Source organism: Elephas maximus, chromosome 3 (assembly GCF_024166365.1).
Source record: "Elephas maximus indicus isolate mEleMax1 chromosome 3, mEleMax1 primary haplotype, whole genome shotgun sequence".
Lineage (NCBI taxonomy): Eukaryota > Metazoa > Chordata > Mammalia > Proboscidea > Elephantidae > Elephas > Elephas maximus.
In genome coordinates, this window is record NC_064821.1 from 194,515,193 (window position 1) to 194,543,099 (window position 27,907).

The following is a 27,907-nucleotide window of genomic DNA, read 5'->3' on the forward strand; positions in this document are numbered from 1 at the left end:
TTAGGCTGGAAATTTAGGAATTAGCATTTTTTAACAATCATTCCCAGTAATGTTTATGCACATTAAAGTTTGAGAACTGGTACGCAGAAAAACTGCTCCGGGCATCTATCCAGTACCCAACCCAGTGCATCTATAACAGGGAGCAAATACATTTGAGGAGGCTTCATGGAGAAGGTGCATTATGAGCTTGGCTATGAAGGCAGGGTGGGATTAGACACAGAAGAGGGTGGCGAGGAGAGGGGGCACAGCAGGCTTGTCTGGGGGAGGAGTTGAGCTTAGGCCTTTCCCTGTCCCTCTTCATTGTTGTCATCCTTATCATCCTTTCCATCTTCCTTTTAGCCTCCTCTCAAAACTTCAACGGTCTTTTCATGGATTGAGCTTAGTAGAATTTTCTGCTCTACGGGAGCAGGGAAGTGGGATCCACACAGATGTGAATTATTAGCATGTAAAGAACACAGACAAGGTTGAAAAGTAGACTGCACCCAGTCACAGGCAGGGAGGGGCAAAGATGGATAAACAAGAAAGGACACAAAATTACAGGCGAATAGGGAAGGACAGGTGCACAGCACATCATCACAGGCAGAGGTAAATGAGCTGGAAAAGGACGTAAATTACAAACCTGGATGGAGGCAGATGTAATGAGGTCACACACAATCAAAGGCATAGCAAACACCTCGCACAGACGTAGGAGGATGAAAAGGACACATGCAGGTGGATGGATAGGTGGAAAGGCAGATAAGGATGGACTCAGGTGATTGCTCAGAACTGTGATGGGGTCTGAGCAGAACCTATTCCTTGACCACACTGAGTTGGGAAGGGATTAATCTAAAGTACCAGGCCCTGGCTTCTACGTTCCTGCTCATCTTTCGTCTCACTTGTTGCTGCAGAACGAGACCAGGCCCCTGGCTGGCAGGTCGAAATGTATTCCTGGATGTGCTTCCTGGTCATGGCCAGCGAGGTCGCCTCCGCCCCCTTATGTCACATTTATTTCAGCTCTCAAAGGTTTATTATTAGGCCTGCAGCCTCGATTCTTCCTGGCTTGCAGCCCAATTTCGCACAGATTCCTGGGGCACTGGCTTTTTTGGGGGGTATTTTATTCTAATCTCAACCAACTCGGGAGCTTCATTAGTTCACTCCAAGATCACTTCCCCTTTAAGTCATTTTCTTCAGTCCGTCACCTTCCCAGATTCCCTCTCATTCCCGACATCACTTGCAGTTTCTAAGAGCACCACATCTCCCATAAGTCTTAGCGCCCAAGCTGCTACTCTAGGGAACTTCAAGTACCGAAATGCTCTCCTCCCAGTCTCCGTGACTACCGCGGTGCCCTATGGGGCTTGTAGTCTCCTAGGAATTGTCAGGTGACCCAAAAAACTACTTATCCCAGGAGCCCTCGCGTCAGAGGCGGGTTTCCCCCCGCCCGTCTTTTTGCGCCCACCTTAATCCTTTCTCGGACTCCACCTCCCGCTGTGCTTTGCGTTGAGCTCCCTGCGGTGGAGAATGGGGCTGTGGCCAAAGTGTTCTCTGGGAGTTGTAGTTCCTGTGTTAGTGAGGCGAGGAGGAGGCGGAGTGACTCGGCGGCCATTAGCTGTGTGTAGTTGCCCGGGACTAGGAGCTTAAGTGAAGAGGGAGCCCTAATTCGTTGGAAATCGACCGTAGCCATGGTCTCCTACCGGGGCTAGTCTAGAGTACGGAGCAGGCGGGCTCTTCGGTTTCCCGCCCCGCCGAGTGGCGGGGCCCAGTAGGCCTCCGGGCATCCCCGGTCTCAAGTAGGCCTCATCTGCCGGCAAGGGCGCCCCAAAGGCGGGAGGCGCCATGTCGCTGGTTGCTTACGCCAGCAGCGATGAGAGTGAGCCGGATGAGGCTGAGCCGGAGCCGGAGGAGGAGGAGGCGGCGGCCCCTACATCTGGGCCCACCTTAGGGGGCTTGTTCGCTTCTCTCCCCGCACCCAAGGGTCCGGCCTTGCTGCCCCCGCCTCCCCAGATGCTGGCCCCAGCCTTTCCCCCGCAGCTGTTGCTGCCCCCACCCACAGGAGACCCCCGGCTTCAGCCTCCTCCCCCTTTGCCCTTCGGCCTGGGAGGCTTTCCCCCACCTCCAGGCGTGAGCCCGGCTGAGGCGGCGGGAGTTGGGGAGGGGCTGGGATTGGGGCTGCCCTCGCCCCGAGGCCCTGGCCTCAGTCTGCCCCCCACTATTGGCGGCGCCGGACCCCCCGTGGGGCTTCCCAAGCCAAAGAAGAGGACAGAGCCCGTGAAGATTGCGGCGCCGGAGCTGCACAAGGGGGATGTGAGTATTCCGGGAGGGCACCCCCAAACTGTCCATCGGGTTTGGACATGGGCTCAGCTGTAGGAGAGACTTGAGGAGATTATGGGACTCCCTATCTTTCGTGCGGGTAATTGAACCGAAGTTTGTCAACTTTGGGGATTTAGGGTACTTGTCCATTCGGGTTTCCAGAAGCTGAGCTGCCTGCAGAAGGGCCACACATCCTCATCACCGGGCACTGACAGGCCCAGGCCCAAGGGCACTTCTGCTTTCGGCATCTTCACCTCAGGCCGGCCTTCTTCCCTCTAACCATAATGAGAACAGGGTGAAATCTTACACCCGAAAAAGTGACAGAAGACAGGACTCCTGAGCCTTTGCTGAACATTCAGGACCAACCTTTTCTGTTACGTCTGAGCTAAAATCCTTTTATAGCAAAATAGAGATAAATAATGACATTATTTAGAAGCATCAAAGTCTGAAGAGAAAGAATTAGGAATCCTGGATTCTATTCTTGAGGGAGGTTAGGGAAGAAACTGAATGTTCTTTGGGTGCAGATCATTCGGCAGACATTGGCCCTTTACTTCAGTTATTACGGAACAGGGGGAGATAGCATACTAATTTTACAGATGAGCAACAGGGTTCCAGCAGGCAAGGTCTCACCTGGCGAAGGACATAGAGCAACGATTAAGATCTGGCTCTGGTTGAACTCCAGACCTATGCCTCAGTTTCACCATTTCGGTATCATCAAGCCTAGCTGAATTAGTCAGCTTGGGTACTATTTCTAGAGAAAGTAGCCAAGCTTATGATGTTGTTTCCTATACTCTGAAGGCAGAAAAATACCACTAGGCCTCACTAGGGCTAAAGGGGACATTAAGTCGAGGGGCAGGTAGCGTTTTAGAGTTACCCAGGAGTTCTTTCCTTTCCCTCTCCTCTGTGAAATTAGTTGATCATTCGCTGGCTCACCTTTGATAACCCTCTGGGAGGAGCTTATTCTCCCTCTTGCATTTCTTCAGATTGCCAACTCTGCCTATGGACCATATCTGTTTTTTGTACTTGCTGTTCCCTCAGCTTCTTCCCCCAGACATCCTAATGTTCTCCCTCACCTCATTTAATTCTTGGCTTAAAATCTTTGCTCTCACTGAGCATTCTCTAGTCTACCTATTTAAATTGCAATCTCCTGTCACCCACTGCTCTTCATTGTCCATCTTCGTTTTATTTTTATCCATAGGCCTTAGCAGCATCTAACATGCTGTTCATCTCCCTTCTTCCACTAGTATGCAGGGTACATGAAGGCAGGGACTGTTGTTTATTTTATTTGATGCTATATTTGTAGTGGTTAAGACATGGCTGGCACATAATAAGTACCCGATAAATATTTTCTGACTGAATGAATTTGAATAGATAAGGATTCTTCATGGAAGGAGGTTCCAGGTTTGCCCTCACTATCTTATTCCAGACTTTTTTTCATGTAATTTCTCTCTTTCTCACCTGAGCCTGTCATTTCTAAGTCTAGGATCCAAAAAAAAAAAAAAAAAGAAAGAAAGAAAGAAAAAACTTGCTATTGCTTCATCAAAACTTAGCTTGGTCTTAGTTTAAGCTGGGGCAAAGAAAGATCCCTGAGTGAGACAAAGGAAAATAGGCTGATTTCCTTGACATTCTCTTTTTTCTCCCCAGACCTTATTCAGCCTAATTGTGATGTGTGGGTGAGGAGGGGGGAAGATGACACTTTAAGCCAGTCTGACTCCCTCCACAGTGAAAGGTGGCAAGGCTCATTTTTAGTCTTGGTATTAGAAAAAATTGCTGGTAAAGGTTGTAGAATCTTCCATGTAGGCTGGCTGAAGTAGTGGAAAACTGAGAACTCCTACCTCTATCTCACCTTTTTAAGTACAACTCACTAAATTTCTGAGGTGAATGGTGACGTAAAAAAACCCAATCCATTGCCGTTGAGTCGATTCTGACTTGTAGCAACCCTGTAGGACAGAGTAGAACTGCCCATAGGGTTTCCAAGGAACAGCTGGTAGATTCAAACTGCTGGCCTTTAGGTTAGCAGCCAAGCTGTTAACCACTGCACCACCAGGGCTCCAAACAGTGATGCGGATAATATAAATAAAGCAAAATCCTAGCTCTCAGCTGGCTCAGTTTCCCAGTTTTGTTCTCTTCAAGTTGGTATCTTTGTTTTCTGAGTACACAATTTCTGGGGAAAGGTAGTGTGAACATGTTCAGGATGGTTAGGTGAGGGTGATTTTGGTCTTTAAAGTTATGTCCCCTCCGGTTTTAAACCACTCTGCTTCCAAGCTCCATGTCTTCCACTAAATAGGCTGTCAGTACATGTTTGAAGGAATGAATTAGGTTTCCTTAAATAATTTCCCATTGAAATTTGGTGCTGAAGTAGAAGATAATGAACTCCGACCTTTTTTTTTTTTAAATAATTCAGTATTGAGCTTCTCTGTGTCAGGAGCTGAGAGTACAGTAGTGAACATGATAGGTAGGCCTTGGTCAAAAGGAGCTTATGGTCTCTTGCGGGGGACAGACAAGGAAACACTTCAGGCAAAGTCAGAGAGGAACCATGATAGAGCTGGTGCCATGGGAGCACACTGAGCGGACACTAATCCAGCCTTGGGAGGTGGGGGAGGCTTCCACCCAAACCAAACCAAACCCATTGCTGTTGAGTTGATTCCAACTCACAGTGGCCCTATAGGACAAAGTAGAACTGTCCCACAGGGTTTCCAAGGAGTGGCGGTAGATTCGAACTGCTGATCTTTTGGTTAGCAGCTGAATGGTTAACCAGTGCCCCACCAGGGCTCCAGAGCGGCTTCTAGGAGGGGGATATGTCTAAGCAGAGAGAAGATAGATGAGTAGGAGGTAGTCTGAGAAAGGGAGGTGGCATGGGGAGGAGCTTATCAGGCAGAGAGAACAGCATGTACCAGTGCCTGGAGGTGAGAGAGAGTGAAAATGCTTTTGAGGACCCTCAAGTGAGTAAGTGAGAGTAGCTGGAGTATATGGGGGGCAGAGATGAGAGATGGGGCTAGAGAGAGGCCAAAGCTAGATGATAACAGGCCTTGGGTGGCAAGCTAAGGCCTTTGTTCCTAGTTGTAGGGTAGGGAAGAGCTCTTAAAGGTTAAGCAAGAACTCTCTGATCATAGATTATTGGAAGACTTGAAGGGAGCAAGCCTGGCAGAGTCACTAGGTGAGAGATGATGTCAGCCTGGATGAGGGAGTAGCAGGGAAATGGAGAAAACTGGAGGTTCAAGGTATATTTAGAGGTAGAAGTGATAAGACTAGGAGACTGGATGCTGTGGATGAAGGAGAGGATTCAAGGATGACCCCTGTCTTTTGGCTCAGGCAGCTGGGAGGGTTATTGTTATTGTTGTGTGCTGTTGAGTTGATTCCAATGTATAGTGACCCTATATGACAGAGTAGAACTGCCCCATAGGGTTTCCTAGGGTGTAATCTTTACAAGAAGGAGCCTGGTGACAATGTGGCTAAGTGTTCAGTTAACTGAAAGGTTGGTGGTTTGAACCCACCAGCTGCTCCGAGGGAGACAGATGTGGCAGTCTGCTTTCCTAAAGATTACAGCCTTGGAAACTCTCTAGGGTGGTTCCACTCTGTCCATAGGGTCTCTGAGTGGGAATTGACTCGACAGAAATCTTTATGGGAGCAGATCATCAGGTCTTTTCTCCCACAGAGCCGCTGGTGTGTTTGGACCACTGAGCTTTTGGTTAGCAACCTTTTAGGTTAATGCTGAGCGCTTAACCATTGCACCACCAGGGCTCCTTGTTGGGAGGGTAGTGGTGCCATTTACTTAGGAAATACATGAAGCAGAGCAGATTGGGGATGAGTTAGGTTTAATTGGTTGCAATTAGAAGCCAAGTCAAGCTAGCTTGAATGGTAGTGTGTCATAAACAGTCAGGAGTACCTCAGGAGGGTCTGGAATCACCAGCTGGAGATCCGCTGGGGACCCATATGGCTTCTTTTTGCACATTTGACTCATCTTTCTCTGCAGACCAGTGTCCTCAGCTGTTTAACGGTTGTTGCAGGTAGAAGATAACTACCCACAGCTTCTTGGATTTTATTTCCTTCCTTCTAGTCCCCAGGTGGTGTCATGGTTAACGTGCTGGGCTAACTGAGAGGTTGGAGGTTTGAGTCCACCCAGAGGCACCTCAGAATAAAGTCCTGGCCGTCTACTTCAAAAAAACCAGCCACTGAAACCCGATGGAGCAGTTCTGCCCCGATGCACTGGGGTTGCCATGAGTGGACAACAGCTGGGTTAGAGATCACCCCAGACTGAACTGCAACCCTAGCCCCAGGTCCAGTTTTCCAGGCCTCAGGAGTGTAACTGGGGCAGGTCATCCAATCAGCCGCCCTGAGGGAGGACAGGACAGTACCAGTTTCTCTTTCCAGGTTGTCTTAGTCATCTAGTGCTGCTGTAACAGAAATACTGCAAGTGGATGGCTTTAACAAAGAGAAGTTTATTTCCGCACAGTAGAGTAGGCTAAAAGTCCAAATTCAGTGCATCAGTTCCAGGGAAAGACATTCTCTATCGGCCTTCTCATCAACGTTCTCCCGGGCTAGGAGCTTCTGCACACAGGGACCCTGAGTCCAAAGGACAAGCTCTGCTCCCAGTGCTGCTTTCTTGGTGGTAGGAGGTCCCCAACTCTCTGCTTGCTTCTCTTTCCTTTTATCTTTTGAGAGAGAAAAGGTGGTGCAGGCACCAGCCCAGGGAAACTCCCTTTACATTGGGTCAGGGAGGTGACCTGAGTAAGGGTGGTGTTACACTCCCACCCTAATCCTCTTTAGCATAAAATTACAATCACAAAATGGAGGACAATCACACAATACTGGGAATCCTGGCCTAACCAAGTTGACAAATACTTTGGGGGGGGACACAGTTCAATCCATGACACAGGTGCATTTCAAAACCAAATTCAGTCAGCTTTTGATTTATGTGAAGAATTAGAAATGATCCATAAAATGGATAGTCATCCCCTCCGTTTATTCTTTTTGCCCTGTTACTCCAGCCCAAGTTACCTCCAAACATCAGTTGATTTCATGGGCTCGGGATACAGGCTTCTGAAATTAGGATATGAAAAACCAGAATTAGAAGAGTATGTTTACTGTGAGAGTTTTCTGTCATATGATGTGTATTCCAAAGCAAATAGAAATTTTGGAGTTACCTGGATTAGGATTATCACTATTTTCAGATTGTTTATGCAGATAGTAGAAAATTTGAAGCTGTTACATTGAAATTTCACTGGTTGTGATGGTTTCTATTAACCGAGTAGGAGCCGACTGCAGTGGACTTAGTGGATTTAGCCTGAGGATGAAAGGGAAGGGGGAGAGCACTAATGCTTGTGGGATACCTACCTAATGTCTGACACCGTGCTGGGTACTTATAGCCCTGGAAGCCAAGTATTATCCCCAGTTGATTTTCCTAAAATCACAGCTTTAGAAGTTTTAGAGGTTGTATCTGAACACAGATGTGGTTTGTCCTATTAGAGTGCCTACTGAAAAGATAGAAGGAAGAGCCATGGGCAACCAGAATAAGCGAGCAATACAATGAGGAGTGCAAAAATGGGAGAGAAAATGATACCCTAACTGAAGGAGAGATGTAAGAAGATATTTGAGACCAAAAAGGAAAAAAAAAGTTGATGAATTAGTTAATTGGGATAATAGCAGAGAGGAGTGTGGTAGTGATTAGAGCTTAGAGCGCTGCGGGGGGTGGGGGGGTAGTCTGTTCTTGGGCCTTTATTTCCTCCTTGGCTCCTGGCCCTGGCAACTACATTGTGATTGCTTTTTGGAAAGGGAGACTCTCAGAGCCAGAGCCTGGGAAGATAAGAGGAAGGCTGCCATGGGGAATGAGACGCTGATAGATGAGCAGATCCCACTGGACTTGGCTTAATGGAAAATGTCTGTTTCCGTTCTTGCTCAGCAGTCTTGGGGTGTGTGTGTCTTGTCAGTCTTGGCAGCTGGAGCAGAGGAGACAGTGGTGGCCGCTGAGGCTCGGCTTCTTATGAGGCTGAGAAGAAATATATTTTCCAGCCCAACATACTGTCTCGCAGCCCCGTGTGCTATGGGGTTTCCACGTCACCTGTCTCTCTGGGTCTCATGGCACAGACCCACTCAGATCGCCATTTACTGGTCTCTAGGACTTTCCAGGAGTTGACTCTACACCCTCCTTTTAATATGCTTCCGCACCTCTCACCATCAAGAAAGTTCTCCCAACTGTCTAGATGAAATCCTGTGTGCTGGTGACTAAGCCTGTTGCCTCTAGCATGGTCCTTTTTTTTTTTTTATGAACATATACACAACAAAACATACATCCATTGAACAATTTCTGCAGGTACTTTATTGGCATTGGTTACATGGTTCACATTGTGTCACCATTGTCACTGTCTCTACCCCTGTTGTTTTCACCACCATTAACTTAGATTCTCTCTCAAAGTTCTCATCTGTGTTTTAGAGCTACTGTTGTCAGTTTGATCTCATATAGATAATTTAGAAGAGAGCAGTGCTAAAGGCAAACATTCTTCATGAATTGAGCTAAAATGTTTAGTTTAAAGATGAGTTCCTGGGATAGTTTTGGTTCAAGGTTTAAAGATGATTGCTAGACAGTAGATTCAGAGGTTCCCCCAGTCTCAGTGGACCCAGTAAATTTGGTTTCTGTAAAATTTGAAGTTCTGTTCCATGTTTTTCCTCCTTTTGACCAGGATCCATCTACTGGGTCCTTGATCAAACCAGGGTTGGTAGCCAGGCACTATCCATTTCTTCTGGTCTCATGGCAACGGAGGTAGTAGATCATGTATCTAGCCCAGTTCTTGACAGAAGCAGCATTGATTTTCCTTTTTAAATGCTCCAAGACAGTTGTACCTCCCCCAACCCCGCGGGGGCGGGAGACCACTGGTAAAGGATAACTTGGGAGATACATCACACATCTTTTAGCATTTGGATTATCTCTCTCTGCTTGCTGGTATTCTGAACTGAAATTTATTTTTTTTGTGTGTTAAGCGTTAGGTTAATTCTTTGCTGCGCTTTCCATCTGTTTCCTTTTAGTTTTCAGTCAGGTCCTCATATGGCTGAAAGTGCTTTGAGTGGCATCTAACCCTTTCCATAGTGAACCAGTGAATTCCGTGTTTCTAACCTCTTCTGGGATGGAGTTGGCTGAAGGTAGTGCAAGAGGCAAGGGGTAGGTCCTTGTTCTATTTCCCCACCCTCCCAATCCCCCTTGACTTCCTCTGTGACCTTGGATGGATTATTGGTTGCCTTGGAGCCTTGTTTATCAGTTTTAGAAGAGAGAGATTTATTTCTACCTCTCCCTCAAAGATGAGTAGCCTTGGTTTAACAAGGTCTTAGGGGCTTAGCACATTTTTTTTTCTGTGGTAACAAAGCACTTTAAACAGCCCCAATGTCCACCAACAGGAGCAAGGAGGATAAATGGGTGTTACGTCCACACAGAGGAATACTATACAACAGTGAAAATAAATAGTAACTATGGGCATTAGCATGGATGAATCCTACATAACAATGAGAAGGAGAAAACTTATAAAATATATGATATAGTTGTATTTATATACAGGGCTTCGTGAGCACATTTTTGAGGTTCTTATTTTAGTTTCCTATTTCAGGGGGTTGTCATATCTAGCAGAGTCCCTGCGTGGCTCAAATGATTAAGTGCTGGATTACTAACTGAAAGTTGGCAGTTCAAATCCACCCAGAGGCACTTCAGGAAAAAGGCCTGGCAATCTGTTTCCAAAAGATCACAGCCATGAAAACCCTGTAGAGGGCAATTCTATTCTGAAACACATGGGGTTGCGGTGAGTCAAAATGGACTTGACAACAACTGGTTTGGGTGTTTTGGTGTGGTTGTATCTAGCATGCTATCAAAAGTTGATTCTGACTCATAGCGACCCAGTAGGACAGAGTAGAATTGCCCCATAGGGTTTCCAAGGAGTGGCTGGTGGATTCAAACTGCTGGCCTTTTGGTTAGTAGCCATAGCTCTTAACAACTGTGTCACCATGGTAGTGGTTACAAGCTACAGCTGCTAACCAGAAGATGGCAGTTCGAATCCACCAGCTGCTCTTTGGAAACCCTATGGGGCAGTTCTGTTCTGACCTATAGGGTCACTATGAGTAGGAACCGACTCGACGGCAGTGGGTTTTTGGTGAGCACGCTGTCATGAAGTGATTTATAATGGGATTCAGTAGAGGACTGGTATGATGGGAAAAGAGAAAAGGATGACTGTGAGTAGCCATAGCAGTCCTCTAAATTGAGAAATAATAGGGTGTTCTGGAGTCTCCCTACAGGTTTTTCCATGCTTTTAAACTTAGGTTGTCAGTATAATGGAAACAATCTGTGACATTTAAAGAGAAATTAGGTTTTTTTTCCACAGCTGATGTGGCTTTCAATTCTATTAGCCACAGGACAGCTTGCGTACGTTTTCACAGTAGCCACTTTTTGTTTGTCACCAAACCAAAAACCAAACCCACTGCCGTCGAGTCATTCCGACTCATAGTGACCCTAGAGGACAGAGTAAAACTGCTCCATAGAGTTTCCAAGGAGTGCCTGGCGGATTTGAACTGCTGACTTCTTGGTTAGCAGCCATAGCACTTAACCACTACGCCAACAGGGTTTCCTTTTTTGTCACAGAATCTGAAAAATAAGAATATGCTTGTACAGTTTCATAAGTGTAATTGTCTTAAAGTTGGATCAAATTTATTTTCAGATTATTTTCATTGAACCTGTTGCCTAAGATGTTAAAGTTTAAACGTGCCTGGGGATTTCATGAACACCTTGTATACTCCATAGTGATGGGTTCTGCGTGGGCTGTTAGAAAGGACTTTAGTTTTCATGGTCAAAAGACAAGGGAGGTGGTCAGGAGCCCCTGAGAGGTGATGGGAGTTTGGAACAGGTAGAAAACGTGTGGCTGTTTGGGGCTAGAGAGCTTTTCTTTGGTTGAGTCGATGTCTTGGCAAGCCAGAGGACCATAATCCTTGAATTGTGTTTAGAGTTTTAGTTTATATACAGTTTCGTGCATAGTAACTTGGCTTCAAACAAGGACTGTTGTAACATATGCATGGATAAGCATTGTTTCCCCCTGAGGCTTGGGGAAGTTGGATGGCTTGTTAGGGATCCAGTTTGTGTTGAGCTGAGCCTCCTGCTCTCTTGGCTGTGTTACGTGGGACCAACGGTGGTATCCTCAGTGTGGGCCTCAGCACCATGTCACTGCAAAAGCGCAGGAGCCAGGACAGGTTCCGGTCCAGTTTCTGCTGTGTACTAGCCATGTGACCATAGTGTAGTCTCTCTGAGCCTTACCCTCCTTACTCGTACAATTCAGGTAGCAATGTCTGCCTTGAAATGTTGTTGTAAGGATTAAATGAAAAGTTGTGAGTAAATTGCCTAATACATAGTAGGTACTCAGTAGGCGGTTGTCTTTTCCTTTGGTGCCCTTGCCCTTATCCTCCACGTTTAGTTATCAAGACAGATTTCCCTTATGGGTTTTAAAAAATACATTTGGCAGTGGTTATCAAATAATGTATACTGAGTACTGTGAGGACAGATTGAACCATAAGATGTGGCCTTTGCTGTCAGAGTAAAGGTGAGAATGCATACGTGAAAATATGCTGTTTACACTGCAGGCACAAATGAACCAGAGCGAATATGGTGCCGTGCAAAACAGATGTGTGATATAGGGACACAGAGTGAAAAAAGAGTAAGGTGAGACTCATCAGGAAGATGTCTCAGGAGTTTTGAGTCAGAAGTACAGAATATAGGTTGATAAGCAGAGCAAGAGGTGGCAGCAAGACAGGAACAGGGAGGGAGGAGTGACATGAAAAAAAAAAAAAAGACATGAAGGAAGGCACAAATGCAGGAACGGCAGATTCTTGTGGGCATGCTTAAACCACACTTGATGCCCTTATCATATACTGCGTTATATTCCAGTGACTATTTGAGTACTTGTTATTATTTTTTACTGGACTGTAAGTTCCTCATGGCCAAGGACTTTTTTTATGTCATGACACACACAGGAAATATTTGAAGTGCACTGGGGTAAGTGGTCCACGGTGCGCCTCTAGAGACCAGTGGCCCAGGACTCTAGCTGCCCCAAGTCCTGCCTGGTGCTCTGTGGGCTGAGTGGGTCAGTATCGTCATACCTGTAACCAACCACTGGACACAGGTTGGGAAATACTGTGTGTGGTATCTAGCACAGTGTCTTGCACATAGTAGGTTCTCAGTAATTATGACTGAAATATCTTTTAACAGACAAATCCAGAAAGGAACTTGTGAGATGTAAGGGTTCGTTGAAAAAGGCAGGCAGAGGACTTGAGTTCACGTAGAATCTTGGAGATGAACGGGATCTTAGAGTCCTGCTTATAGGTGCCCAAAATGAGGCCTTGGAACAAATGGAAAGCTTTAAGGTTCTTGGTTTGGGGAGTAACTCCTTTTTTTTTTTTTTTTTTAAATAAAATGTTAAAGTTTGCCGTTCACATGCCTTGCATTTTCCCTGTAGTTGAAGAAGACACTGAGAAACTGGTACTGCACTAGAAGTGTAGTTATTTTCCAGTGAGAGAACCTGTGTTGGAGACAGTCCTGATGAGTCAGAGGGCCAGTACAGATGACCTCCTGTCTTGCTGCCAGTCCTCATAGTTCATCATTTGCCTGCCTTCTTTCTGGACATGAGCAACTCTCTCTGGCAGACAATAGATCATACTTGGAGAAGGAATGGATTTACTCCAATGGCTTTGACCTGTAATGCCTCATAGAAGAGTAGTTAACATACCACTTAATCCCGCTGGAATTCCCCAGCCCTGTGGTTATGTAGTCTGTATAAAGTGGTTTTAGAAGTGATGCTGAGATTGGGTGAGATTGTGGGCCAAATCCCATTCATCTTCTGGTGGACAGATTTATAGGAAGAAGATTGGGTAAAGCTGTTTCTTCTACCAAGGACCAAATGGGAGGAAATAGTCTTAATTAAAGAAAACAGGTGACCAAGGGAGGTGGAGGCATACCCTGTTCTCTGTGGATGAGGGCAGGAAGGAAGCTCCGCTGTTGGGCTGGGCTGGGTGGTGCACCTCTGCAGAGAGGTGGGGCACGGACAAGACGGCCTCTGTTGTCCACCCTTTACATGTGCTTCATTTAATGTGAACGCTTCCTCCACTGTCCTAAACAGCGAGATCTTATTTCATTTCTTTTTCTCTTAGTCAGATTCTGAGGAAGATGAACCCACGAAGAAGAAAACTGTCCTTCAGGTAAGCTTTGTGACATAAAATAAGCCATTTCTTGTCATCCCATATTGTTTCCTGTAGAAGGACTTCCAAACCAGGCTTATAGCACATGCAAGTACTTGAGGACTGATGATTTAGGTTTGGTTGTTTTCTTCTATAACTTAAGACCTCGTGCTTCTCCACCCTCTCCCCATTGTGCCCTGACTTTTAGCATGGTGGGTGCTGCTGCCTCTCCTAGAGGCCAGGCAGTGGCAGGAAAATGAGTTATAACTCAATTCAATTCATTACGCCTCAGGTAAAAGGATTACTCAGGGAGGGCGCAGTGAATGGATTGATCAAAATGTTGTTAGGGATCATCTGTATTTTTAGATTATCCATCTTCTCCCTGCCTTGTTTTTACCCTAGAAAATAAGGACTGAAACATACTTACTGTGCATCAGGCAGCGTTCTAAGTGCTTTACCAGCATTCAGTCCTCTTAACAGCGCCTAAGATGTAGTGTCATATTATCATCCCCGTTTTATATACGAGGAAACTGAGGAACAGAGAGGTGAAGGACCGTGTCCCAGGTCAGACAGTTAGTGGGGGCAGAACTGAGATTCAGACCCAGGCAGTCGGACTATAGAGTCCAAGCTCTTAATCATTGCCCGTGGCTGCTTCTCCACAATTCAGGACCGGAAGTCCTCAGATAAGTGGTGCTCAGAGACAGTCTCTCTGTTGCTTGCTACCGTTTCCCCTCATCCCAGTGCCTTTATTCTGGCTCCTAGGAGTTTCTTCCCGTTCTCCTTCACACAGCGATCTGTACTCTCTGACCTCATGTTGAGCATATGTCTCAGGGAAAAGCGGAAGTGGTGCTGCATCTTTGTGGTGGTTGTCTTGTGATTCAGGCATGCTGTGCTCAAGCCTGCCTTCCCCTGACTCTGTAGGGCATCGCTTCCACCGCTCGAAATCCTTTCTTTACAGTTTTATTAAGAGTTTTTCTGTATATGGCACTGACCACCTAGGACGTGGTTCTCACTGAATTAGAGCTGTGCCCGCTAGGTGGTCTCAGCAGTGTGTGACTGTGGAAGTTAGAAATATAACTGGTCAGAGTGAAGTCTTGTCCATATTTATAGTGGGTAATGAAGGAGGACTCGCAGAAGAAGCTGGCATGCTAAGACTGAAGGAGGCCAGTCTTGCTCCTTCCTGGAGGAAGTGGGCTTGCAACAAAAATACTGGAGGGTCACAGGCTCAGAAGGCACCCCAGGTGTAAAAAGCAGTCTGTCTTCCAGATGGGAGGGAGAGAGAGTAGGTAGAGGAGCTTGGGGCTGTTAAGGCAGAGTGGAGACCCAGCACTGCAGAGGGATCTAGCCATGACCCCAGATTGTTGTCTGAGAAGTAGAACACTTCAGAGGAAGCCTGAGACTGTGCTCTACTGACACCTCAGCCTGGTTCCTATGAGTCTGAGCCTCTGGAGACTGCTAGGCTGGAAAGACCCCAGTCTGTGAACACAGATGGCAGGGAGAGGTCTCTCTTGGGATGAGTGGTCTCCTCCTGCCTGGCCCTCTTGACTGCACTCTTTCTGGGCAGTTCTTGGCTGAGAAGGCTGGAGTACTTGGTACTCCAGGACAGTCTCCTTTTTCAAACCGGCAGCTCCCATAGCCCCACAGTTAGGCAGAGCTGGCCCTTTCCGATCCAGAAAGTACAGTCAGAGATTCTTATAAGTAATAGGAACTATGGATGGGTTGGGTCAATTAGTTTACAAACTGATGAGTTAAATGCTTGACTCTGGCATAAACAAACTGAATATGCCATATCTGGAAGGCTTTTTTTGGGTGGGAAGGGACTTTTGGCAGAGCTTATGAATGTCTACTTTGGATAGCACCTGGTTCTTGACTCTGGGTAGCAATGCAGAGGAAAAAGAGAGCCCCCATGTAAAGAGGGAAGAGAGGCTGAGTGATTAGCTGGAGAGAGTTTGGGCTTTTGGGGAGGAGGGATGTTAGGTTAAGAATGTCTGATCTCCTCTAACTTCACAAGGGGGAAAGAGAATCCAGATCAACAGCGCAAGGCTGATCCTATGGGGCGGAGGTCAGACAAGCCTCCTCTCTCCACCGTCTTTGCCAATTCTGACACCAACCATCCCTCCAGCGGCACTCTCTGCTTCCCTGCTGGGTTCAATAATTCATTGCAATGGCCACACAGAGCTCACAGACGATACTCACAGTTATGGGGTTTATCAGGGAAGTAGCAGGTTCAGGAATGCTCAGGATACAGTTCTTCCATCAGGACAGCTTCTTTTCTGCTGTGCTGGCAGGCACCTCTCTCTGGCCCTTAGACTCTGCCCTGCATCTGCAAGTGTTACAAAGCTCTTCTAGCTCTGCTGATAAGTGCCCCGAGGCACCCCTGCTCCGCCAGTGAGCCTTGGCCCAAAGGTGCTCAGCTTTCTCGTGCCATAGACCGGGAAGTCCAGTGCACTCTCTCCTTCCAGTCTCTCCTGCCAGTGCTTCTCTGCCTCCACTTCTCGCCGTCTTCAGTGTTACAGCTGTCTCTTACTCCTTCTCTACTGGTTCCCGGAGTTTCTCAGCGTAGGGATCCTGGGTCCAATAGATGCACTCTGCTCTTGGCCCTTCTTCCTTGGTGGTGGTGGGATCCTCTCTCTGCTCTGGAATTGGCTCTCTTTTAAGCCTAGCAGGATGGCAAAACTGACCAGTCTCCTTGGTGGACCACAATTACCTTATTTACATAGTCCCACCTAATCACTTGGGTGGGTGTTTCAAGACTAAGGTGAGAAAGGCCACACAAAAGTGATCCATTGCACCACAACATTGTAATTGCCAGAAACGTGGAAGGGGGGGAGCATTGTCGCAGAGGGCAGTGGAGCTGGGTTGGGATGGAGTTGAGAACAAGAGGGATGGCATCTCACGTTGGGAGAAGTGGCCAGCAGAAGGGCCTGAAGTAGATCAAGCCTACCTAGATTGCATGACCTGAGTGAATAGAGGTAAGATGGAAATAAGGGCTGGTCAGATTTTAGGCTGGAGTCCATATCAGTAGTTCTAGTTCTTGACATTGACGATACATAACATAAAATCTCACTTGTCATCTTTTTTCTCTCTACCCCAAACCCGGGCTTACCAGGGATCCGGCGAGGGGACTGGTTTGTCTGCCTTGCTTCCCCAGCCTAAAAACCTGACTGTGAAAGAGACTAACAGGTTGCTCCTGCCCCACGCCTTCTCCCGGAAACCCTCGGATGGCTCCTCTGACACTAAACCCTCCAGACTGGCCCCTAAGACCAAGCCCTCCTCTCTTGCCCCTGTCGTGGGCACCACAACCACCACTCCGTCACCCTCTGCCATCAAGGCTGCTGCCAAGAGTGCTGCCCTGCAGGTGACAAAGCAGATCACGCAGGAGGAGGACGACAGTGATGAAGAAGTCGCCCCTGAGAACTTCTTCTCCCTCCCTGACAAGGCTGAGCCACCTGGAGCTGAGCCATACCCTTACCCCATCCCCACTGTCCCCGAAGAGCTGCCTCCAGGGACGGAGCCAGAGCCGGCCTTCCAGGACGATGCAGCCAATGCTCCCCTTGAATTCAAGATGGCGGCAGGCTCAAGTGGGGCCCCTTGGATGCCTAAGCCTGGGGATGACTACAGCTACAATCAGTTTTCCACATATGGCGATGCCAATGCTGCTGGTGCTTATTATCAGGTGGGTAGGAGGCATGGAGGGCTGGCCGGCGATGTTGGAACATGGGGGCCAGGGGGAGCTTTGAGCCAGTGACACAGCCTCTGTGGTGTCACTTTGGCTGAATTAGCGAACCTTCTAGCGTATTGATTTTCCTGTATCGAGTTGGAATCGACTTGATGGCAGCGGGTTTGGTTTGGGTCAGGTTATTAGGCCTTAAAACATTTTAATTTTATTCTGAACCAGTTGCCCAAGTCTTGAAGTCTGTCGGACTTGAAGAACCTCATATTGATTCCTTTGTTCCGAAAACAAAATCTATTGTGAGAGCTTAGGGAGAAGGTGGAAGAGGAGCGTGCTCTCAGTGAACGAAGAGGATAAGTGATCTATGGCACAGACTTCTAGAGAGCAGTTAGCCTACGAAGAGTTTCTGCAGGTGGGGAGTATTGAGAAAACCAAAAGGAAGGGGGAGGGGGGCTGAGGAGGAAAGGGGAATAAGGAAAATGGTGCGAGGCCTCGACCTAGTCATGAGAGGTTGGAAGGACTGAGGCAAGTCCCTGGAGAGGAGAAGGCCAGGGACAGTCGTTGGGGCAATGACAGAGAATGTGTTCTGAGGGCAGTTGGGTTTGCATCCCAAGCTGAGTCTGGGCACATTGTTAACGGCCTAAGTCTTGGGTCCCTCAGCTGTAAAATGAGAATGATAATAGTGATCTCGTAGGGTTGATATGAGAACTGTGTTAGCTTAGCATGGTGCCTGAACATAGCAGTGCTCCGTGAATGATTATTACAACTATTTTTATTCATATGTTATTGGAAGAGATCCTTAGATTTGTTCTGTGTGGCCTCAGAGAGTGAGAATATAGGGTGCCAGGCTGTAAATTGGTTTACTGCCAACCTGGAATGGTCGCACAACTTAAGGCCTCGTTAGCCCCTGTGACTCTGAATAAAAACCAAATCAAACCATTGGCGTCAAGTCAATTCCGACTCATCGTGACCCCATAGGACAGAGTAGAACTGCCCCACAGGGTTTATAAGGAGCGGCTGATGAATTCGAACTGCGGACCTTTTGGTTAGTAGCCAAGATCTTAACCACTGTGCCATCAGGATTTCCCAACTCTGTGGATGGTCACTGTTAATCTTACTTCAGTCTGGGTGTTAGGGGGAGGATAGTCTTTGAGGGGACCATGTTCTAACCAGAGAGCTTGGCTGCTAACGGGAAGGTTGGCAGTTTGAATCCACCAGCCACTCCTTGGAAACCCTTTGGGGCAGTTCTACTCTGTCCTGTAGGGTTGCTGTGAGTCAGAATCAACTTGACGGCAACAGGTAGGGTTGGGTTGGGTTGGGTTTGGTTCTAACCAAGACTTCAGCAACAGTTGTGTTTCCTAAAGCATTCCTGCAGGACTGCCCCATAGGGTTTCCTGCAGGAAGGATTTCCTGTTCGCCTGCCTTTTGGTCTGGTTCAAACCCCTGCTGAGAATTGCCTTTCTAACAAGTTCCCAGGAAGTTATACATAAGAATCACCTGGGCATCTTGTTAAACTGTAGATTCGGATTCAGTATATCTGGGGGTGGAAATGAAAATTCTCAGCAGGGAACTTGTTGGAAATTTAAATTCTCAGCAGGGGCTCAAACCAGAACAAATGGGTTTGAAGCCCTGTTTTCCTGTTAAACCTTGTATCTCATAGGCTGATCAGGGATAGTCTATCTCTTCTTAAGGCTGTTGTTAGAAGGAATGAGGTAGACAGTAGATGATGAAAGTGTTTTGACCTAGTTGGAGGAAGAAAAGTTGCTATTTATAGCTAAGAGAATACTGGTTTACATCAAGCAAATGAGTTACAAATTGGAATTCTGTATGTAGCTATAAATACCATTGAGGCAGTGTATGCAGATTAAATCATTTTAAGTGCACTAGTTGTTGTTAGGTGCTGTGGAGTCAATTATCGACCCATATGACAGAGTAGAACTGCACCTATAGAGTTTCCTTGGCTGTAAATCTTTATGGAAGTAGATCGCCAGGTCTTTTCTTCCGCAGAGCAGCTGGTAGGTTCGAACAGCTGACCTTTGAGTTAGCATCTGAGCACTTAACCACTGCCCCACCAAACCGGTTGCCATTGAGTCGATTCTGACTCACAGCGACCCTATAGGACAGAGTACAACTGCTCTATAGAGTTTCTAAGGAGCGCCTGGTGTATTTGAACTGCTGACCTGGTTAGCAGCCATAGCTCTTAACCACTATGCCACCAGGGTTCCCACTGCCCCACCAGGGCTCCTTAAATGCACTAGAGGCCCGTGCAATTTAAGTGTATTTTATTGTCACACTTTCATAGAAAATTCATACTCTAATCATGAATTTTTGTATGTTATTTTTATTTAGCAATTATTAAACTATTTTTTCCATTTAGCTCACTATAAAATGAATGTTTTTAGAGGGGCATTTCTTGAGAGTTTTGGGCAAAGGTGGTAGAAGTGGTCAGGAAAAAGTGTAGGCAAGGAGGAAACTATTTTTCAGCCCTGTGGCTGCCTAGGCTGTCCCCACCAGGGGCCTTGCCCTTGCCTTTACTTCCTCTCCCTCTAGGGTCATCAGCGGCACCTGGGCAGCTCCCCACTAAGGGGAATCATCAGACCCTGAACTAAAAACCTGACAGCACACACCTGGTCTGTTCCCAGCTTTGTGAATTCCATACCACCCTTAGAGTGGTTTATTTTATTTACAGATACCCCGCAACCCTTTTAAACAGTCTCCCTGTGGCCAGAGACCCTAAATAGGCTGAGGAGCAGGAATGGATGCCCTCACACCTTCTCATCCTGCTCACATTCGGCTTATTGGACTCTGACGAGGAGGAGGAGCAGGGCAAAGGCGTAGGGAGGGGTTGGTGGGTACACTTGGGAAGCAGGAGAGAAGGTGTGTATTTTTTGTCACCTTTCCCTAAAAAAATATCCCTCTGGCTGCCTGGTACAGGTGAGGAAACTGCAGGGGCTGTTCCTGAGTTACAAGGTCAGTCCTTAGGACCGCTGCCTTGAAGTGGCCCATGTCGAGGGCTGTAATGTGGGCAGGTCCACTGCCTCCTTGATGAGGGTTTTCTCTGGCTCTGGACAGACCCAGTCCCCTCTCCACTGTGCCCTCAGTGTGGTGTGTTCTTTCCTCCTTGCTGCAGGATTATTACAGTGGTGGCTACTATCCCGCACAGGATCCGGCCCTGGTCCCCCCCCAGGAAATTGCCCCAGATGCCTCCTTCATCGATGACGAAGCAGTAAGTTAACAAAGCGCCAGTGGCCTTCTTTGACCCACAGACCCCAGGTTTCAAATCTGAAGCTAAAGGAAATAAAAAAAAAAAAGTCATATCTGCTAGGATTAAATTTGGCAACATATAACTGAGAAACTCCAAAGAATAGTGGTTTATATGAGGGAAGTTTATCGGAGGTAGGCAGCCCAGGGGTGGTATGACGACTCTACAAAATTGTCAGGGATCTAGCCCCCTTCTGACTGTGGCCTTTACCATCATCAGGTTGTGGCCTTTACCCTCATGGTCTTTGGTGGCTGCTAAAGCGACAGCAATCAACCTGCACTCCAGGCAGCAGAGTGCAGAAAGACCGGGGTGGGGACCCTTCCCCTCGTCTTTTAGGAAACTTCTTCAGAGTTCCAAAGAACACTTCCACTTCTATCTCATTGACCAGAATTTGGTCATGTGGCTGTATCTAGTTGCAAGGGAGCCTAGGACATGTAGTCTTTCAGTTGAGTGGTAACGTGCCTAGCTAAAAATATGGGCTCATTCATACTAAAGAAAAAGGGGAGAATGGATTTTGGGAGGCAGTCAGCAGCAATTGCCACATCATATAACCCCTGGGTTTCACACTATTGTGTCCCCTTGCTGCCGGGTTTCTCCCCAACCTTCGGACAAGGCAAGATTAAAGCTCCATGTCCTTGACTGTCAGGCGCATATCCAGGATGTAAAGCGTTGTTCCATCTATAGGGAGGTCACAGCCTGTTAGGAGGGAGTTGGACAACTAGGAGGTGCTATCTCTTTGCATGGAAGGTCTTATAAAAATAATCCTTTCGTACACACCTTTTCATAGAAGGTGTCCATTTTTTGGTGAACTTCCTTCTGTGGTTAATGTGTTCATCCAGTCCTGTGTGTCAGCACCCCTGTTGATCTGCTCAGTAGTTGGGCCTTTTTGGCTCAAAGCCCAGGAGGCGGCTGAGTACTCATTCAGTGGCAAAAGGCACAGTTTCTTGAGGGCAGGGTGACCCTAGAAGGCCTCCCGAACGTTCACACCGGGCCCTGGGTCTCACCAGGCTTTGAAATGCCTATTCTTCTGTTACCCTTGATTCACACTCCCTCCAGGCACTTCTCTGGGCAGTCTGTGGTGTGCTCTGCATTGTTTTTTGAGGAGGAGAGAGCAGCAGTCTCCTAGAAAATTTGCCATATCTTTTTTTTTTTTTTGAGGCTCCTTTTCCACCCAGCTCCATGTTCTCCCTCTATAGTGGCCACTGTGATGTGGGGTCCGGTGATTGGTAATATTGACCTAATGAAAAGGACCCAAAACCCCACTGCTGTCGGGTTGATTCTGACTCAGTGCGACCCCATGGGGTTTCCAAGGCCATAAATCTATGGAAGCAGACCGCCATACCTTTCTCCCCTGGAGCTGATAGTGGTTTTGAACCACTGACCTTTTGGTTAAGCAGTCGAGCGCCGTAACCACTGCACCACCAGGGCTTCTCAGAAGTGAGAAGGACAGAAGTGTTAAAAGAACTGATTTTCAAAGGAGAAATCCTGCATTTTTTTTACCCTGAATTCTTTTTTTTTTTTTTAATTTTTATTTTAAGTGAAAGTTTACAGATCAAGTCAGCTTCTCATACAAAAATTTATGTACACCTTGCTTTATACTCCTGGTTGCTTTTCCTGTAATGCGACAGCACACTCCCAGACTCCACTCCCTATTTTTGTGTCCATGCGGCCAGCTTCTTACCCCCTCTGCCTTCTCATCTCCCCTCCAGACAGGAGATGGCAACATAGTCACATGTGTCTACTTGATCCAAAAAGCCCACTCCTTACCAGTATCATTTTCTATCCCGTAGTCCAGTCCAATCCCTGTCTGAAGAGTTGGCTTTGGGAATGGTTCCTGTCTTGGGCTAACAGGTCTGGGGACCATGACTTCCGGGGTCCTTCTAGTCTCAGTCAGACCATTAAGTCTGGTCTTTTTACAAGAATTTGAGGTCTGCATCCTGCTGCTCTCTTGCTCCCTCAGGGATTCTCTGTTGTGTTCCCTGTCAGGAAAGTCATCAGTTGGTAGCTGGGCACCATCTAGTTCTTCTGGTCTCAGGCTGATGTAGTCTCTGGTTTATGTACCCTTTTCTGTCTCTTGGGCCCATAATTACCTTGTGTCTTTGTGGTGTTCTTCCTTTTTTCTTTGCTCCAGGCGGGTAGAGACAAATTGATGCATCTTAGATGGCTGCTTGCCAGCCTTTAAGATCCCAGATGCCACTCTCCAAAGTGGGATGCAGAATGTTTTCTTAATAGATTTTATTATGCCAGTTGACTTAGATGTCCCCTGAAACCATGGTCTCCAGACCCCTGCCCCTGCTACGCTGGCCTTTGAAGCATTCAGTTTATTCAGGAAACTTTGCTTTTGGTTTAGTCCAGTTGTGCTGACCTCTCCTGTATTGTGTGTTGTCTTTTCCTTCACCTAAAATAGTTCTTGTCTACTGTCTGATTAGTGAACATCCCTCCCCCAGCCTCCCTCCCCCGTCTCGTAACCATCAGGAATATTTTCTTCTCTCTTCAAACTGTTTCCTGAGTTCTTATAATAGTAGTCTCATACAAAATTTGTCCTTTTGCAACTAATTTCACTCAGCATAATGCCTTCCAGAGTCCACCATGTTAACCCTGAATTCTTAATGTGAAAATTACATGCAGTTCTTTTCGGCAGATACAATTTATACATAATTTAAGTGCAAATTTATACCACTGCACCTCTTGCTTCCCTTGCCCAGAGTCCAGCAGGCCTCCTGAGAAGAGGGGGCATTCATGTGGCATCAGGTGAGCTAGGGGACTTGGTAGAGGGCAGGGTGAAAGGAAGTGTACTGCACGAGGGGAGCTGAGGATGCAGAGGGACTGGTGAGTCACAGAGTCATGCCATAAACTGCAGATCCTTGGGGACATCTGACCCCCCACCCAGATCTCCCGCTCCTGTATTTTTTTTCTTTCCCAGTTTAAGCGACTGCAGGGCAAGAGGAACCGAGGGAGGGAGGAAATCAACTTTGTGGAGATCAAAGGTGATGACCAGCTCAGTGGGGCCCAGCAGTGGATGACCAAGTCTTTGACAGAAGAGAAAACCATGAAGTCATTCAGCAAAGTAAGGGGGAAAGATCTAATGGGCGGCCAATTTAGGAGGCCTCCAGAGGACAGTCACATTCCCATCCTGCCCTTACACCCCGCGGTTACTGTCCTGACACCTTTAGCAGACACCTGTCGCCCACAGTACACTGTTGGGTCCATGCACAGAGCCTCACAGCCACAGTCAGAACTTTGCTCTCTGTCAAAGTTGCTGAGTGGTTGCTGAGACTGAATGTTGGAGCAGTTTCCTACCCTGCAGTCGGGAGGAGCTGATATGTCGTGGCTCCTTCCCTGACTGGGTGGAAACCACAGCTGCTCTGCCCTCTGCTTGCTGTTACTCTGGGACCTGGCTCAGCACATTGCGGAGGTGCGGGCACAGCAGAGCCTCAGAAGTCATGGGGTCCCTGGGTTCTGAGCACGCAGCCCCTCCTCTCGCCCTCCTCCATTATTTATCGTAGCCAGCACTGGTCTTTGGAGATGCTTTTATTCCTTGTGTCTTCCTCACCGCACTCTTACCTTCCCTGTGCTAGTTTTCTTCAGTCAGTTTGACGAATATCTCTTCACCCAGTAGCTGAGTACAGCAAATGTGGACATTTGTGAGCCTGCCATGGCGGGGAAACGTGGGGAAGCCCTGGATTTGAGCCCAGCACCAGCAGGGCCGAGGTCAAGGATTTGATTCCCTTCTCCTCTCCCCATTTGCCTTGCTTTGTTCTGTGGCCACAGATGGCCATCCCAGCCCCAGCCGTTTGTTTTAACTGAACGCTGGTGGTCATATGGGACAGAGCAAAGGATTGTGGTTAGATCAGCATAGATCCATCACTGTTTACTGGAAAAACCACTTAGGAGAGCAAGCTCTACTAACTGTGGGTTGGGCAGCATCTTCACATAGTAATAGCTACTGTTGCTAGTGCTCACGTGGGCCAGGGATGGAGCTGGATGTTCTATGTGTGTCATCTTTAACTGACACATTAAATTACATTAAATAACAGCAAGGGAGTGGAATTCGCTATTTTCCCGACTCCAAGTTTTCTTTCCACCATCTCAATGTATCAAGCTAGATTTTTGAAAAGAAGGAAAAAAGAGTTGCTGTCCTCGAGGAGTTTATAGCGTAGCTGGGAGAGAGAGATGTAAGGAGGCTTGAGTGTAAGTGATTACAACGCAGATTGATCACAGAAGTGCTGAGGAGAGTCCTGAGAGGAGTGTGGGGAGCTGGGTGGGGCTGGTTAGCAAGCTTCTACTCTGACACAACACTGGCGAGGACAGGAAAACCGCAGAAGGAAAGGCCAGGCTGACACAGACTTTACCAGTAAATCAGAGCATCAAAGTTGGGTTAGGGGTTCCGTGCAGTTAGGGGTGGAGGCTGGAAGATTGGAGAGAGGTAGAATGATCATGAAAATTTGAATTCCAGGGAAGCTGCTGGCACTTCCTAGAATTGGGGGGTGGGGGGTTTCAGCCAAAGACAATTAATAGGAGAGAGCTTGGTAAGCAGTAGGTGGGAGACAGGTTGGTTAGACATCTGGCCCGGCTAGGGAGAGAGGGATGAAGAGGGTTTAAGAGGGAGATGGCAGAGGGGCTGTGAGGGGTCTGGAGGGAGGGAGGAAGCCCGCCTGTGCCCTGGCACTTAAGCTCTTCTCAGCTGATGGCCGGCAGTAAGATTGGTATCAAGTGTCCACTGTGCCTGGTGCTGAGGGGAGGGGGTTACCCAAAGAAATAGAAGACACAGTGCCGACCTCAAAGTATTTCCAGTCTAATGGGGATATTAGCAGGCTATTTCAGGCAAGTATTTTGAGCTTGGGTTTTTTGTATAATGGCTTTAATAAAAACTGCTTTGTAAGTATATAGACATAAAAACAGCTCCACACTGATCTTCCTCCCCCAGGATTTGGGATGTGTGGTTAGTTTCTCAGTCCCCCACCTTGCAGATCCCTGCTGCTGGCTGGGCACAGGAGAGAGGAGAGACGGTTGCATTTCTGCCTGCAGGTTAATGACTCTTTTCTTCTCTTGCAGAAGAAAGGTGAGCAGCCAACGGGCCAGCAGCGGCGGAAACACCAGATCACGTATCTGATTCACCAGGTGAGAAGGCCGAGGGCCCCTGGCTGCCAGGCAGGATCCCTGTAAACCTGGAGCTGTGAAGGCTGAGGTCTGGGCTAGAAGGCCAGGAACCAGCTGCCAGCGGGTGTCCCGCCCCCCGCCCCCCATTCTCTGTGTGGCCACTAGAGGGGGATGTGTACTTTAGGATTATCCTGGTCCGCTTCAGTCTCCCTTCAGACAAGGCTCAGGTCTTGGTGCTTAGAATAAACTTGGCAAGTGAGGATATTTATTTGGATAAGCATAATTTAAGAGGAGAAGAAAATGGTTTATCATAGGGTTTTTTTTTTTTAACTTAGTGAGTTTATCTAGTAATTAAAAAAACAAGTTTACCAAGTTTTAGCAAAACATCCATCCGTTGAGGAGGCTGCTTTTGTATTCTCCACATATGTGGCAGAGAACAGCAACACATAATTCAAAATTAGAGATCATCGAAAAAGGTCTTCTGGAATTAGAAAATATGTCTCGGTATTTATTTGATATGACTCAGCAGTTTTCGGGTATTCATCTAATCATGGGACGCACATCTGCGACCAGCCGTACTAAATGCCCGTACTAAATGCCGTGAAAGATACAGACACAGGATGGGGCCCTTTCCGGGGAGTGTGTGCTCTGGTCAGCAGTCTCAGCAGCAAACCTCGCTTTCGTTGTCCTTGTCATATCGTTCCCTTCCTTCTCAGGCCTGTGTACCCTCACCTTATAATTGGTAGGAAAAGAATTTAAGAGTAGGGTTTTTTTAAAAGCCACACTCTTAATTCTCTGCCCCCCACTTTTTCCAGGGGAAGCGAGCAGGCGTCAGATAACTTCTGTGGGAGTGGGGTTTGGGAACCCTTGTGTAGGGTGGTGGTTGACATTGCCAGAATGCAGTATAGAGCCAGGAGTTGTCAGGGTCAGAAAATGGCAGTCATTATTCTAGTACCTCAGTAAGATTTTCATAGCTTCAGTTGTTATTTTAAGGTGGTGTGAATGTCTAGGCTACAACAGACATTATATTCAACACCACAGCAAAAATGTAACTCTGGACTAATTTATCGTTGGTGCATGTCCAGTTTTGACCTGTCCGAGTCTTTGAGGCTGTTTTCTCCCACTCTGCTAGTCAGGTGTCTGAGGCAGCTAATCTCTCGTCTTCTTTTCAGATACCAATATCTAGTTCTCATTTGTCCATCTCCCACTTGAGCATTTTGGTTTTAATTCTAGCAGAGAAAGGACTGGATTCTTGAGTCTTTGGCTTGTTAGCTCCCCAAAGAGATAATTTTCTTTACTCTTTTTGGTACCATCTCTTCTACTCAGATGAGAGAAGATTAGGTCTTTCAGGCAATTTGCTTGCTATGATGGGAGAAAGATTTTAAATTGGGAAGTTCGCAGAGGCAAGAGGGAAGTAAGTGTCTCTCAGAATCCCCATTTTGACCACCTTCCCCTTCTTCCTTGCCACAGGCTAAGGAGCGGGAGCTGGAACTGAAGAACACCTGGTCAGAGAACAAGCTCAGCCGCCGGCAGACCCAAGCCAAATACGGATTCTAGGGCTCTGGAATGGATTGCTCCCAGGATCTCCTGCCAGCCCAGCTGGCCCGGCCCCCAGCTTTGCCTCTGGGACCCCAGCTGCTCTCAGCCCTGGATCTCTTTCCCTGAGGACCCAGCCCTCGCCTCTGCGAGAATGAACATATTTGATAGATTTTTTTCTTAACAAAAGTTAGAATACTTAGCTCCTTTCTGTCTAGGAGCTAGCACAGACTCACGAGTGAGGCCTCAGAAGGGGCCTTGAGTTATTGGACGGAAGTTCTGCTCCCTGTTGGGTGTGATGACATGTTGAACCCCCTCTCTACTTTTTTTTTTTTTTTTTTAAACCAGGGATGTCTGTTGAAATAAAACATGCAGCCTGACAGACGTTGCCTGCCCTCACCCCTTTCCTGCTTTTTAGTGTGGTCTCCTTTCTCTGTTCTGAAACCTTTTTATTTGTTATCCTGTCCCCGGATCTCAGTTTTTATCTTGTGTAAAGAACCCTCCAGACCATCTTGAGCTACCTCGATGATTGCTTTCCATTTAAACTGGGGTTTGTGGCCATTCAAGATCCTAGAAATTACATGCAAAATTTTATGTAGAGAGAGGTGATTTTATCAGGGGCCTGTGATCCTAAATATGGCAAGTATTGCTGATCTCAGGCGTCTTTGAAGGCTGGGGGAGTCAAGGAGAGTTGTTAGACATAATAGATTAAGTCCAGCGGGAGGTACAGTGGTGAAATGCCTGTCCCTAAAGATGATTCAGATTCACACTGGCAATCATCGCCCTGGACTGGTTTGGAAGCTTTGCTTAGAACTTGGGAGCTAGACAGATCTCCTTGGGGGCTTCTGGATTCCTAG

The 27,907-nt window shown here is 47.3% G+C and overlaps 1 protein-coding gene across 2 annotated transcripts; it reads left to right on the top strand.

Moving 5' to 3' along the window:
- The first annotated feature begins 1,547 nt into the window (after positions 1-1,547).
- Positions 1,548-27,444, top strand: PRCC (proline rich mitotic checkpoint control factor). Of its 2 annotated transcripts, XM_049880811.1 has the most exons (7): positions 1,548-2,280; positions 13,453-13,500; positions 16,589-17,155; positions 20,283-20,378; positions 23,338-23,481; positions 25,470-25,535; positions 26,985-27,444. In XM_049880811.1, the coding sequence occupies exons 1-7, from the start codon at positions 1,813-1,815 to the stop codon at positions 27,069-27,071; spliced, it is 1,476 nt and encodes a 491-aa protein (XP_049736768.1). In that variant the 5' UTR covers positions 1,548-1,812; the 3' UTR covers positions 27,072-27,444. The 2 variants fall into 2 exon arrangements, with proteins under 2 accessions (XP_049736768.1, XP_049736769.1); XM_049880812.1 differs by lacking the exon at positions 23,338-23,481.
- Positions 27,445-27,907: the final 463 nt, after the last annotated feature.